The sequence below is a fragment of the Puntigrus tetrazona genome, chromosome 22 (genome assembly GCF_018831695.1).
Source record: "Puntigrus tetrazona isolate hp1 chromosome 22, ASM1883169v1, whole genome shotgun sequence".
NCBI lineage: Eukaryota > Metazoa > Chordata > Actinopteri > Cypriniformes > Cyprinidae > Puntigrus > Puntigrus tetrazona.
In genome coordinates this window covers 2,311,876-2,326,312 of record NC_056720.1, presented here as the reverse complement: position 1 = coordinate 2,326,312, position 14,437 = coordinate 2,311,876, and the positions used below count along the sequence as shown (strand labels likewise).

The 14,437-nt window shown below is 40.8% G+C and overlaps 1 protein-coding gene across 1 annotated transcript in view; it reads left to right on the top strand.

Annotated features, from left to right (window-relative positions):
* The window catches only part of ptprsa (protein tyrosine phosphatase receptor type Sa), a 172,329-nt gene that overhangs the window by 143,249 nt on the left and 14,643 nt on the right, over positions 1-14,437 (top strand). Inside the window, 5 exon segments of the mRNA XM_043222235.1 lie at positions 2,580-2,627; positions 6,474-6,571; positions 8,669-8,792; positions 11,525-11,700; positions 13,030-13,149. Of these exon segments, the coding sequence (XP_043078170.1) occupies positions 2,580-2,627; positions 6,474-6,571; positions 8,669-8,792; positions 11,525-11,700; positions 13,030-13,149 (566 nt within the window).

Here is a 14,437-nt window from a genome sequence, read left to right as displayed (position 1 = left end):
ACGATCACCAATACGCTGTGCATTCCTCTTCACAATACTAATTATAATATTAATCCTGAATTGTAATGCAAATCATAATTACAGATAACCGATATTGCGATCTTGCAAACAGGCACTGAACAGCTTCTGAGATGTTGTTGCCCTCGCGTCCTCGTCTCGTTCCAAAGCAGACGATCTTTTGTCTCATCCAAATCCTCCGGTTCAAAGAGCGCCCTCATTTTCACCGGCTTTGCTCGCTAAACCTACCCTGACATTTCTCGGCGGCGCCTTGAAGTGGCGCGGAGTGAATTTGTGGACGGCGTCTCTCTCCTGTCCGCTTTCGGCGTCTCCCCATCAAACGGCTCTCGTTTCAAAGGCAGTAATCTCAGCGCGGCCGCCCGGGGAGGTCGTAACGCCGAGAGCTCTCCTTCAGCCCAGATAAAATGAGAGCCGGCTGAGAAATAGAGGTGGAGAATGCAAGAAAGCCACTATCGCCACCTCATTTCCCATAATCACCTGTCCATTGTGGGGCATCTTGTCCCGCAGACGCCTAATAACACATCAGAAATGAGCCCGGCGCACTTTCATCTTATTTCTCGCCTCTTTCGTCCGCTTCAACATTATCAAGACACTCGCCTCGTTAAAGCCGTCCTCGTTGGACTTTATTAATTGAGGAGCGTTCAATTTGCGACGCGACGTTGTTCTTTTTAAGCGCGGGGTGTCATTATCTCTTTGCTTGGTGAATTTTCATTTAAGTGGACATTTTAGCCCAATTAACTGGGACGGGGAAACATTTGCGACATTTCCATTAGCTAATAGGGGCCATTGTTCAAAGCGGCACACTTGAGTTCACATGGATGACTGGCACATATGGCGCACATCTTATCCTAATGAGACGAGACGCCGACATTAGGTTTGTTTCGTAACGCGTTTAGGGTCAGGTTCTGCTCTGTTCCTCTGCGTCCCCTTCAGCCTGTTTGTATTGGTATTATAAATCGTTTCAGAAAACAAACATTTTTTAATGCAACACGCTCGCAGACGCTCACGAGCCTCGTGATTAATTGTGTCTGTAAACAGAAGATTTGTAATCCTCATCCGCATCCTATTTTTAATGCTTTTTAAAATATTGCCACAATTCATTGTTTATTTCTTTCTTTATTGATTCGGTCGATCTGTTTTACTCAGAAATATGTCATTATGGAAGAAAATTACTTTTGTATTGATTTTTAATATCTACATAGATTTGAGAGGCAATAAAAGCCAAACAATGTTCTTTTTTATGTTTAAATCGATAACCAATAGTTGTTAATAATCACATTAGTAATTGTTTTAATACCAGTTTTTAATTATCACCAGTATAAAGACTTATGTTTAATATTATACATTTTTATAATATTATTCATTCATTTTCAACTAATAAATATTTTAATTTTTATTATTCTCTATTTTATTATTAATATTTTTATTATTATTATTATCTATATATACCAATATACTATTTACTTATAATTATATTAATTATAAATTATAATGCTTGCAATTACAGATTATTTTTTCTATTTATTTACTTGGGTTATGTATGGTCAACAATATATTATGCATTTCTTTTTTTTTTTTTTTCTGTTAGTGCTAATTATGACAGCAGTCCATAATATAATTCTTAAACATAACAGATAACCGATAATTTACTATTTAGTTTTTTTAGGTATTATTGGCTGTATATAGTCACCAGTATATTATACATCTCTATTTATAATTTTAATTATAATAGTAATCCTGATTTTATTGTAATTTACAGGTAACCGATAAATGCCGATAACCGATATATATAGTTTTTAGACTTTTTGTACTATTTATAATTTTATTTCTATTAAACCTTTTTACATATATAATTTACTAAACATGCTCAACACTTCCTTACGCTTTCTGTTTTAGAAATCATTCTCAAGTACAATTTCGATTTCAAACCCGGTCCGCTCACTAGTTAAATGAATAGGTGTCGTGTGCCTAAAGTCATCACAGATGGTTCAGACCTCCAAAACAGAAGTTAAAGACGCTCCTCATGCACTAGCGCTCCAGACAGCTGGACGGACGTTGAGCCGCTAAACTCTGACCGTATGTCTTTTAACCGCTCGATCGCCGCCGCCATCTGATGTTTTGAGGATTTGTTCTTTAAAAAAAGCTAGCGTGGAGTTTGCCGTGAAGACTAGCAGTATCTGCAGCGGTTCATGCATGTCGACTGTGATGTTGGATGAAGGACGGCTGATATGTGAGCGAGTGTCCTACTTTCAGCGTCTGACAGACTGCTTGGCGTCGGATCCAACGGCGAGGACCCTCGCGAGGATTACCGCCTTCATTCAAAGCAGGGGTGGTCCATTCTCCTGCCTGGTTAAAAATGCACAATATAGTCTGAAAAATTAATTGGAAGGAGAAAATGCATAAAGGAGAAGTTCTATTTTCTGCTTATTAATTTCCTAGCATTTATCTTGTTTTTCCCCATTTCTTTCAGTCCATTTCAAGATTTAGTTCTCAACTAATTATCAGTACATTCAAAGAGGGATGCTTTTATTTTATTTTTTGCTGTTTGCTGTTTTTCACAGATTCGGGTCTAAGCAGTCCTGTCAGTGAAGCCGGTTTTGACTATGAAAGTTAGTGCTCACATCTCGCGCTGAGCTTTGGTGTTTTCTTATCTTTTTTTAATGCGTCTGCCCCACATCCGGAATAATGGGTTGTGTTTTCCGACTACATTTGCATATGACTTTTTTTTTTTTTTTTTCCTCCCTCACAAACTGCCGGATCCGCGCTAATTTTCACTCCCGTAACCCTGGGAAAGTTAAAAGGAGTCATAATTCAAATGAAACCTAAAACTACATCTCATTAGCAATTGCTTTTCCAATAGGAGATGCATAATGTGGGATAAAATCAAGTATATAATCCTATCTTTTTGCTTTTTTGCATAAAAAGACATCATGTTAGTCAGCGTACGAAAATAAGCTTTTTATGATTTTCCATATTGATTTATATTATAATTATTAATATATTAATATATTGATTTATATTAATAATTATTTTGCTAATATATAATTTGTACGATTTTTAACAAACATAATGATTATTTTTGGCAGACAGGATAACTGTAGGTTAAGTCTATACATATCTCTCTCTATATATTATACATTTTCTCGACCTTTGTTCTGCATTATGCATCTGTGGAAAGTTAAAATGCAAACGCGGTTAACCGTTTCATCTTAATTATGACTGCTTTTAACTTTCGTTCGTAACACGGCTTTTAATTTTTACTTGTTATATTGTTTTTTTTCTTAATACTTCTGCTTGTCGAATGCTTTGTTCTCACAGGCTGTTGGCTGAACACTATTAATCCACAGCAAAAGCAGCTGATCATGTAGAGATGGCTCTGCTGTATAATTTTTACGCAAGTCTCCACACATTCCAGCATCCTGTCCGTTCAGACCCCCGTTCCTCTCTCCACCGATGGGGTCGTTCTGCAGGCGGAGATAACGAGCCGAATTAATTAAACCCTCTGCAAACAATAGTCCGACATTTGATACATCCCTCCCGCCCCCCAGCGAGGCAGAGGAAAGAGAAACACGACTCCCTTTTTTCCTTGTTTTTATGGGGAAATATACTCGGCGCTTTTCCTTTTATATGTAAATGAACAATCGCATAAAATCGTTTCGCGAACAGCGGCAGCGGATATCAAAAGGATTTGTTATTTGCATCACCTGTCAAGCGCAAATAAGAGACTGAAAATATGTAATTAGACAGTTTGCATCTCTCGCGCTCACTGATCTTGGGACTGATTGCATGGGATAAAAAGACTCCTCGGTGGAGAGAGAGACACAGAAATCCTGGCAGAGAGAGCAGATAGGAAATGAACAGCAACAGGAATTTGTCCTTGAAAGAGTTTATATCCGATTGGACCTCGCTTAAACAGACTTTTTAGTGTCTTTCGCTTAAATACTTGGAATGGAATGTGGTTAATTATAAAAACCGATAAGGTCATGCGCGCAAAGCCACTTTTGTAATGTGTATTTAGAGCTTTCGTCCCTACGTCTTGGATAACCGGTAAATATCGATGTCCAATTTGACAAAGTTGACTGCAAAGTTTTAATAAACAAATAGAAATCATCGTCAGAGGTTAAAAACGTTTTTCTGCACCCCAGTCAGATTAAATGTAATTGTTTCTTACATCAAAAAAATAACATCTTATTTATGAAATGGAAAAAAAGGGGCATGAGTAATTGTTGTTGACACGGAGCAAAGTTGAGGAATACATTGACATTGGAAAGTGTTAATCTTCCGGGTTTCGATTGGCTTTAGATGGCCTTTCTCATTGCATCATGGAGGCTGTTGGCGTTTAGCATGCAGGTCTGATCTCAGGTTGTTTGCCAAAGTTGCCCTTCGCATCTTCTTCAAAAGTGCTTTGGCATATATTACCTGGGTTCACCTTAAGAAGAGTCCAGACTGAGAGCTTGGTGAGGCTGATGAGAATAACATTTGTGGAGTAAGAAAAGCTTTAGTGTCCAGTTAGTGGATGAGGAAAAACTGATTAGCATAACTTTGTTTTGCATGAAAATCTGAAAACTAACAGCTAGAACTTTAATCTCAAATGTGGCATTTGCTTTGGGGTTTTTTTCACAGAATGTCCAATCAGCAAGTGTCCTTTCTCAATCAAACCCAAGCCGTTTGCTGCGTACAACATTAGAAGAGAAAACTGGAAGTGAAATTGAGGATGGCTAATGTGATTATGCAGATTATCCATGCTTAATTAAATCACAGTACTCTTCAAGGAAGACGTCAACGTTTATCCAACTTTTGACCTCGTACTGATGAAAGTCCAATGCCTTCGATAAAAACATTGGCGACCATTTTATGAAGAGCTATGTCTGTTTTCATTACTAATTCATAACTGGATTAACTCCACAGTGAGAGGCCTAGGAAGGTTTTGGTCTGAGCAAACAGCAAAACTAGTGCTTGTTTGAGGAAAGGTCTTGGAGGTTGTAGCAGGAATAACATGGGCGACTGCTTTCGTGACATGCTTGCTTAGCTTTGGCTGAACTGAAGCAGAAGACACAGCACTTCACTTTGCACCGGTACCATCAGGTCATCCTAACCCAGGCCAGAACTCTCAAATAAAGTCCTACCTTACCCTGATTACCCCCATCATCTCCCCTCCACCTCAAGAGCTTTATTTCCCATCATAGCGCAAATGAAGGATTACATAAGGAAATTATTGCAAGCTTCTGCCAAAAGGAAAGCTGTTAGAAATATTAAGGCTAGAGGTTTACTCCAGGGAAAGGCAATATTGTATTTTTCTACCTCTGGCTCACTCGTATTTTTCGTGTTTAGTGTGGAAGCATTCCATATTTTTTTTCCCCAGAGCAGCAAGACAAAGAAAGCAAGAACAGTAAGTCCATATTTTGGTTACGTGCAAGACAACATGCAGATAAGTCTGTTTATGAGGCCTAGCATGAAATACAAGACAGAAGGTTCATGCTCGAGTCTATGGCAAATGGTACTAGAATGCCAGAACAGGGTTACAGTTAGGGCAGGAGTGTCCGATCTTGTTCCTGGAAGGCCACTTTCCTGAAGAAAGTACATGCCACTATTTTATAGCAGTCGTGAACACCTTGATTAGCTGGTACAGGTTAGTTAAATTTGGGATTAAAATGAATTTGGAATTAAGACACCCCTTGTTTAAGGTAACACAACCCTGTAGAATACCAACTGGGATGCTGTTCGCGCTATTCCAAATGCAATGTACATAGCTTCAATTTTGTGTGCTTTTGGCCTTTTGTCTCGCCTTGGTGAAAAAGAAGTTTTAAGATTTTGCATTTGATTAAATCTATTACGTCTCAGCTCTGCAGACATGAACGTATTTCTCAAGGGCAGATCTTGGGGGTTGTTTCAATTTATTGTTTCTGTGACTCGGTTTGAAAGGAGATTTGTTTGGTTTCACGAAGGCAACCAAGCGCATTTTTCCCCTTGTCTTAGCCTGCTGAGGACAGACGTATGGTTTGTTTTACCAACCAAGTATATAAAGTGTCCTCCTGCACGTTGTTTTAAGATACAGCAGAGTGAGAAAGACGAAATTTCATACTGCTAAGCTATTATGAACCATTTGACCCACTATCATTTTTGTAATTGGTCTGGGGTTTTTGTAGCACCTTAGCAATCGTCCTTAGGTCTTTTCCTTCATATTGTCTGTATAAATGCAGCCGGTTTTTCTCTATTACGACAATCCTGATTGGTCCGATTGATGATGTAGAGCTCTGGCCTGGTCACACTGTGTCTCTAACATCACCCACTGTTCCTCACTCCACTCCCCACCTCATTGTCTCACCTGCTTGGGTGTCTCCCCCCACCCCTGATCCCGTTTTCTCCACCAACTTTTGGGATTTGGCTTCTAACAGTCTATGTTGGCCCCGTTGGTCTTTCTGACCTTATCTTTCTGTCTTCTGATTGGTGCACAGGTATGATGAACCATCCTCCGATACCCATCTCCGAGCTAGCTGAGCACACCGAGCTACTGAAGGCCAACGACAACCTGAAGCTCTCCCAGGAGTATGAGGTACAGCATATTATACCATTTCATTTTACGAATAGGAATGTTACCCATTTCAAAAGACGTTGCGCTTACATAAAGTGGGTTTTCTTGCTAGACAAATGCCGGTGAATAGCATTTGACTGGCAGTTACTCTCGTGCCACAGGGTTTTACAGAAGGCGGGGATGTCTCGGTTTGGAGTGCTGGGCTTATAAATGTAGCGGCTGCTGATTAGCCTTCACTGTTGCTGAATCAGCCTTCATTTGCATAGAGCAAATGTCGTCGTCCATCTTAAATCACAGCATGCTACAGCAGAACCACCATCAACATCCCTGGGGTTTAATGCCATCTTAAATGGCTCCCAGCGTGAGAGAGACGTGATATCTCAGCAGGAACATAGGCACGCTTGAGTTGAGCCAACCCGCTATCATTTTTGGGACATTGGTTTAGCATATAGATTAGCTTTAGCTGCATATGCTAACCAAATGACAAAAATCATTCATAAGTAGCTAAGTCTGAGTAGTAGATCTCGGTCACTGGCAAAAAAGGAGTAAATAATAGCGTAATCTGGTAAAATCACTTTCTATTAGTTATTAGTTTATAGATTTAGATCTGCCGCTTTATAAATAAGTAATTCTACTGAAAAAAATGTTTGCAAATGTCTGCACTTGAAGAAAAATTGTAATCAATGTATTTGCGTTGCATTAGCCTGCTAAAAGTAGCTGCTAAATCTGTTACTGCCAATTTAAAATCGCTAATTAAAAATATGTTAAAATTTAAAATTTTGCCCGTAAATCACCCAAAAAAAAGGTTTTTACACTTGCATGAGGGGGTTTTTCAGTCAATTCAAAAACTGAGTATTTAGCAAAACTGCAATGTAAAGGTTTATTTTTCACAATTGGCATACGTAAAAAGTCATATGATCATTCTTCAACATACTATAACCTCCAAGAAACACTTCATATGTGACAGATCTCAAGTATAAGGGACTTTCTTGCTATTACTGTTGAGAAAAACCTCATTTTTAAACTTTATTATGGCTCCAACATGACCACCTGAGCTGATCTAGGGCTAGAGAAGAGAAAAACAAAAAATTATACATAATATATAATAATAATATATAATACATTAGCGATGGAAGCTGATTTGAAGCAGAAAAAATTCTTGGTGCAATAGGTTTTGGTCAGATACGAGGATGTGGGTTGGTAGTTATGCAAAAACATGCCATGGATTACCAAACTCCAGATTATGTCATCATGTTTCCGTCCATACGTGATCCGTTAGATCACAGCACAGTGTGGCATTTGGCTTGGAGGAGAACCAAACCAATCCAAGCTGTGCTCATTGAAACCCACGGGTGGTTAGCAGGGTGGATGATAAGAGAGACGGGTTCGAGAGCACGGACAACCTGTGGAGGATCCGTGCTCTGTTTTTTGTGCCTGTAATCATCACAGGGTAAACAGCTACATCAAATCCCTCATTGTGGGTTATTTAGTCCCAGTTTCAGCATGCAGAGACGGTCGCCTAAATGAAAACATCCCTCAAGCTAAAAGAGCTGGGACTGAGCCATTGCCCGAGAACAGGCTCGGAATCATAATGGAATACTAAATTACCCCGACAGGGGAATAGAATATTTATTCAGAAATTCTCATATTGGGAACGTGGCGGCATTTATCTTGCTGGCGTCAGATAATTCACCCCCTCACAGGAAGGAACAGACTTTTTTATCAGCATTTCCTTTGCTATTATTCACTGTCCACGACAAAGCTACCTGGCCGAAAGCTGGTGAATATTTAAACGATAGCAGACTGCTTTTAATTACACTTTAATGTGTGGCTGTGATTGTGGCAGGAGGACTTTTATCTTGTTGCGAATGTTTATCCTGGCCGCTTTGTGAAGGATTCTCATTTCGCTATTTTCCGTTAGTTTTATTCCTCCCAGGCCCCATGGCCTCACTCAACCCTGCTTTTCTCAGTGTTGAACTCTCTTCTGTTTCTCCACCTTCTTCTGATGTTCTAGCGGATGCAAACTCACTCTCTTCTCACATTAGTATTCGTGCCAGCGATGCTGAGGGATTGGGAAAAGCCCAGAGGGTTGCTTCACTCCGTTTTCTCTTTCCACAGTCCATCGATCCGGGTCAGCAGTTCACCTGGGAGCATTCCAACCTGGAGGTCAACAAACCCAAGAACCGCTACGCCAACGTCATCGCCTACGACCACTCCCGCGTAATCCTGGCACCCATCGAAGGTCGGGCACAACTGCGCACACACACTGATTCTTTCAAAGAAAGGCACTGCATCTGAAGGTTCCGGAATGACTGAACTTTGTTGTCGCCCACAGATGTGTCTGGCTGTTTATTTGAGAAATTTATTTCAGTACAAGGTCCTAAAATCCTTCCAAAGAACCTGATAGATCTAGGATGTGCATTTGGGGGATCGCCATCCATTTTTATGTCTTTATTATGTGTTTTTATAGTGTTTATCCGTATAAATCAATTGGCTTTCTTCCCTTCCCACGCAATTTTATCGTCTGCTCGCGTATGTACAGGAAACAAGAGTCTGATAATTCACAAGCAGCTGAAATGAAACTCGAATGGTATAGTGCACTGTCATATCCCAGAGTGCCTTTGGTTGAGGTATAGAAGCTGTCAAGCTTTTGGAAGGAGCAGTGGAAAATCGGTGGAGATTGTGCTGTAATGTTGGTAAAACGCCCATCTTCTTTTCCATTCAGCCAACTGTCAATCCTCGATGCTCCTTTGTGCTGTTTACATTTATGCACTCCCAACCACCCCCCCCCCCCCCCCAGGTTCTCTTCCTCGTTGTCGCGTCACCTTGGTTTTCGCCACAGTTCGCCACGACCCAATTTAGATGAGCAATAACGTGGCGTAACAGAATCATCACAAAGACAGCGCCCATAAATGCATAAATTAATCAAGTTCGAAATTTCCATTTTACAGTGCAGTGATTTTGCCATTAGACACAGCGGTGGAACAATTCGTGCAGGCAGCCGTGCTCTGTTCACTTAGCTATGACTAAAGCGAAACACTCCCGCGATCGCTTTGTGAGACGGGGAAGAGGCTTTTAATGGCATTCTTTTTTCCCCCTGATTGCTAATTTTGCCTTTTTCTTCAACATAGCGGGGGCTAGAAAATGAGCACGGCCAAGTGTTTCATTGTTCGTTGTTAAAGCACGAAAACAACAATTTAGCACCGCGGGCCTATGTTTGTGATTGAAGCTTTTGTGTTGGATAAACTGTACAATTAAATATGCCTCTCATAGGTTATTTGCCAGAGGTCTGAAGTGAGCGCGGACCCCGAGTGTAATTACAAGTGACTTGTTTCAGAGAATTAATGGCGCTTGCTCCTACTGGGGGATTTGAATAAACCCCTAACCTTAAGTGTTGAACTTGCATAATTTGTCCTTTGCTGTTTGTGCTACATACACAAATGACACATGAAATCAAGCAGTTTGTCAAGGACAGGTATTTAGATGTCTGGTGGATGATTAATTTATTAATATTAATTATATTTACTCTAGACTTGTTGTAAAGGAGAACAACATGTAAAGCTGTAATTTTCAGTATCATTATCTCCAGTCATCAGTGTCACATGATCCTTCAGAAATCATTCTAACATGCCGAACAGCATTGGAAACAGTTCCACTGCTCAATACTTTTTGTGACCTGTCATACTTTTTCAAAGAATGAAAATAATAAAATTAAAAATTAATAGTAAAGACTTCTGAATCAATGCTGTTCTGAACTTATTCATTGAAGAATCAAAGAATAATATATATATATATATATATATATATATATATTAAGTCAGTGTCCACACTGATAAGTCAAGATGTAATAAGGCATGTGACACTGAAGACTGGAGTGATGGCTGGTGAAAATTTAACACTGCATTACAATTTTAAAATAGGAAACCAATATTAGAAATTGCAACAATATTACTCTTTTTGATCAAATAAGTACAGCTTTGATGACCATAAAACATTCCAATACTTTTTCACTTTTTGTAACTGCCTTAAGTCACCACTATTATTATTATTATAATTATGAGAAATGCATTGTGTTACTTAAATCAAAACTAAATACTTTAAAGTCCAGACCCAGAACCAACCCTAAAGATCCCAATTTCAAGGGCCAAGGCCATATTTATATGGTTTTGAGAGGTCTCGAGACCTAGACCGCAAGATTGTTACCTCTAGCAGTGGTACACGAGGGCTTTACTTCTGTTCCCGCCGCCTCACCGATCCTGAGCTTAGGCGGGAGAATGTTTGGCTGCTTTATGGGAGATTTACTGCGGGCCGCCCAGAGCGATGGCAGAAAGAGAGCGAGACGGGGTCCGGCGTGGGTTCTGCTCGCTGATTTACTCCTAGTCCAGCCTAATTCCATCGTATAGCATCTGGTCCTAAATCAGCTGCAGTGGATGCTGTTGGCCGGCCCTCAGAGAGCTAGACAGGGCTGAAAAAGCTGGAAGGAAGTGAGAAAAGGCTGCAAAGGGGCTCGATGGCTTTTCTTTCATGGGGATTATTTTCTATGATGGATATCTGTCACAAGCTCTGCAATAGCCTCTTACCAGACTGTGACTGTATATCATGTTATTGGTGCTGCAAGTTTTTCACAAGTTAAGAGACTCACAGCAACATCGTCAGCCATTTTGGAACTGTCTAGAAACAGGGGTATTAAACCACACTTTTGAAGCTGACAATGAGCGTTAGTCTTCCACCAAAAAGTTTGCATTTGCATCATTGCCTGTTTTACACAACACATGTCAATTTATTAAATTGAATGGTCATATGATGATGATGATGCACAGATATTTCTGTATCATAAACATTGCATTAGCTTTGTGTTGTGTAGCATAGCGTCATTCAAAATCCTGTTTTTTCATGATATGTCCCTTACATAGTGAACATCTGTCATTTTGGTTCTAATTCTCACAGTTACCAACTTTCTTACTTTGTTTCAAGGCATCACAGGCAGTGACTACATCAATGCTAACTACATTGATGGCTACAGGAAGCAGAACGCATACATAGCTACGCAGGGACCACTGTCAGAGACCTTTGGAGATTTCTGGAGGATGGTGTGGGAGCAACGAGCCGCTACCGTGGTCATGATGACCAGACTGGAAGAGAAGTCAAGGGTGAGGCTAAACCAGAATGTGTACCTCCTATTAGCTCTGTTTAAAAACTAATAAGCTGTCTTGCTCCCTTGCAAAGTAGCAAACTATACTCTAGATTAAGCCTTATAATGGCTTAATCTAGAGTAGTATACATCAGTGTTGCAAAACAAGAGAGTATTGAATTAGCATGTGGCTAAGCTAACAACATGAAAATTGGAATGGAATTAAATGGTTTGCAGTGCATTCTGGGATTGTCTTTTCCACAGAAAAGTGCCTTCAGCATTTCAGTTTAGCCAAAAGGGAAGTATCTTTCATTTTGAAACTAGCTTAACATGTGGAGCGTGCCAGTGGTGTTTTAAAATACTGTCTAGCCAGGCAGCTCACTAGGTTGTGGAAGGGAGCTAATAGTCCCTAAGAAGATAATAGGCCGTCTCTTTTAGCCTTGTTAAAAAGACTGAGCTTCATACTGAACAAATTGACATTATTCCAGTTGAAATGCCATTGCCGGTTGAGTGGGTGAGCAAAAAGGGATGGAGAAAAATGGAGGGAAATAAGGAAAGGGGCTCTCCGATAACAACCGGGAATCATCTCTCGGCTCTATCGGGGGGTAGTTCGGCCCATTTACCACAAAAAAAGGAGAGCAAGACAGAAAGAGGAAGTCAAGAATCCCTCATCTTGAAGACTCCCTCAGCCGTGACGTTTGGAAGTTCATCGAAGACGAATTCCGTCACACCCTAGACTGTCAGGCTCAGCAAACTCCGTCAATATCTCAGGACACCCCCTCTCACTCTCTCTCACCATCTTAGCGGGCACCACATGGCGTATTAGAGCTCTGTCAGATGCGATCAGAGTGAGCCGTTCAATCTGCAGCATAAGCGCAAAGAACGCATTAAACCTGCACATTTTTGAAGCAGGGAGCTGTCACATCGCATCAGGGCACGGGGGGCGGCCCGACTGCTCGCCATGCTCTGTATTGAGTGCATCTTTGCAGCCGGCCAGGGGTCTGTCAATGTGCCAGGTGTCGGAGGAGGGAAGAAAAACATTATGCCTGGGTAATTGATGTGACGTGGGTAGTTTGAGATTCCAGGTGTGAACCCCCAGGACTGAGTCGAATCGGACCTTACTTCTCAGGTTGAGAATCCAAAGTAATTTAGAATCCTTGGAAAAGGCTCCCAGATGATTATTTGATTCAATCTTAGTGAGATTTAGTTCAATGACACCGTAATTCCTCAGCACACTGAAATTCGGGAGGTATTTGCATAGAGATACTCAAGTCAACGACCTCCAAAAAAGACAGCTAAACTCGCATCAAAGACCTAAGGTGTGTTAACTTTCCCTCACCGTCTGCAGATAAAGTGTGACCAGTACTGGCCAATTAGAGGGACGGAGACCTACGGGATGATCCAAGTGACGCTCCTGGACACGATCGAACTCGCCACTTTCTGCGTGCGCACCTTCTCTCTACACAAGGTACTTTTTTTGTTTCCACCTTGCATGTAAGCAAGCTTAGTTTGCATGGATTCAGCTACAGCAATAGAGGCTAATGCTTCTCCCGAAGGCCCAACGTTTTGCAGAGTTTAGCTTGAGCCCTAATTAGGGATAGTTCACCCAAAAATGAAAATACCTAATTTTACAATTTGTAAATCAAAATATCATAAGATCCTTTGTTTGTGCCTTTCCTTTGTTTTTTCTCACAAGAGTGGCATATTCTCACCGGAGCTCGTACTACGTATTTACATATAGATATTTTTTTACACAGATGCATTGATTCACTTCAGAAGGCTTTTATTAACCCTCTGGAGGGGCATTCTTGTTGAGCACCTTTTATGATGGATGTATGCACTTTTTTGGGAATTCATAATATCATCCCATTATGAAATTTGTGTGCGCTAAATGCATATACATTATTTTAGCGGGAGTACATCATGGGGTAATTTTCATTTTAGATACTTCCAGGCAAATTTTACTAGACCATGGCTTTTCAGGAACAGGATTTGACACCCCAGGTGTTTCTGATATAAAATGTAGTCCCTGTCCTAGGAACACTTTGCTTTAGATGTTTTTAAGAGTTGGACGTTGTGCATGGGCCTCTTATTTCCCTGCGGACCCTAGAGCAGACACATTACACAGTTTTGCTCTCGGGCTTCGACAGACACACGCAGCCCGGGATGATTGCAAACAGGAGCGTTTTTCCGAAACCCTCCCAGTGTACTCATCTCGGCTGCGTACACCAACACACGCGCATGTTTTTATAATCTCCTCGTTCCACATCCATCATCTTTTAATGCTACGCCTGCCAAAGAGAGGCACTTAGCTAAGTGGCCAGAGCAAAACGACTCCATGCAAAATTGGCATCCCAGACGGCGCAGCGGTCAAGTAAACATGAAGTGGTTGGGAGCGAGGGAGAGAAATAGAGAGGGGTCAGCCAGTTGCACGGTCAGACCGTAACGTGAATTAAAATGGATTGAGCTTTTACTGTAGTGAAGGGCGCCTGTAAGACACGAACAGAAGCATTGATTAAAGAGTGACTGTCGCACGGAGCATAAAGAGCGTGCTTATGGTTACAGGATGAAGCTTTCATTTAAACCCCCAGGAAAGAGAAATGAGATCTCTTGAATATCTCAATTGATTCTCCTAGACAGCACAGAGAGTAATTGGATCTTCTCAGATTTGTCCCAGTAATCCACTAGTTTCAGAAGAGATCTCCTGAGCTATGAATGAGCAATTAAATTGTCTTGACTTCGATGGTCTTTTTTTT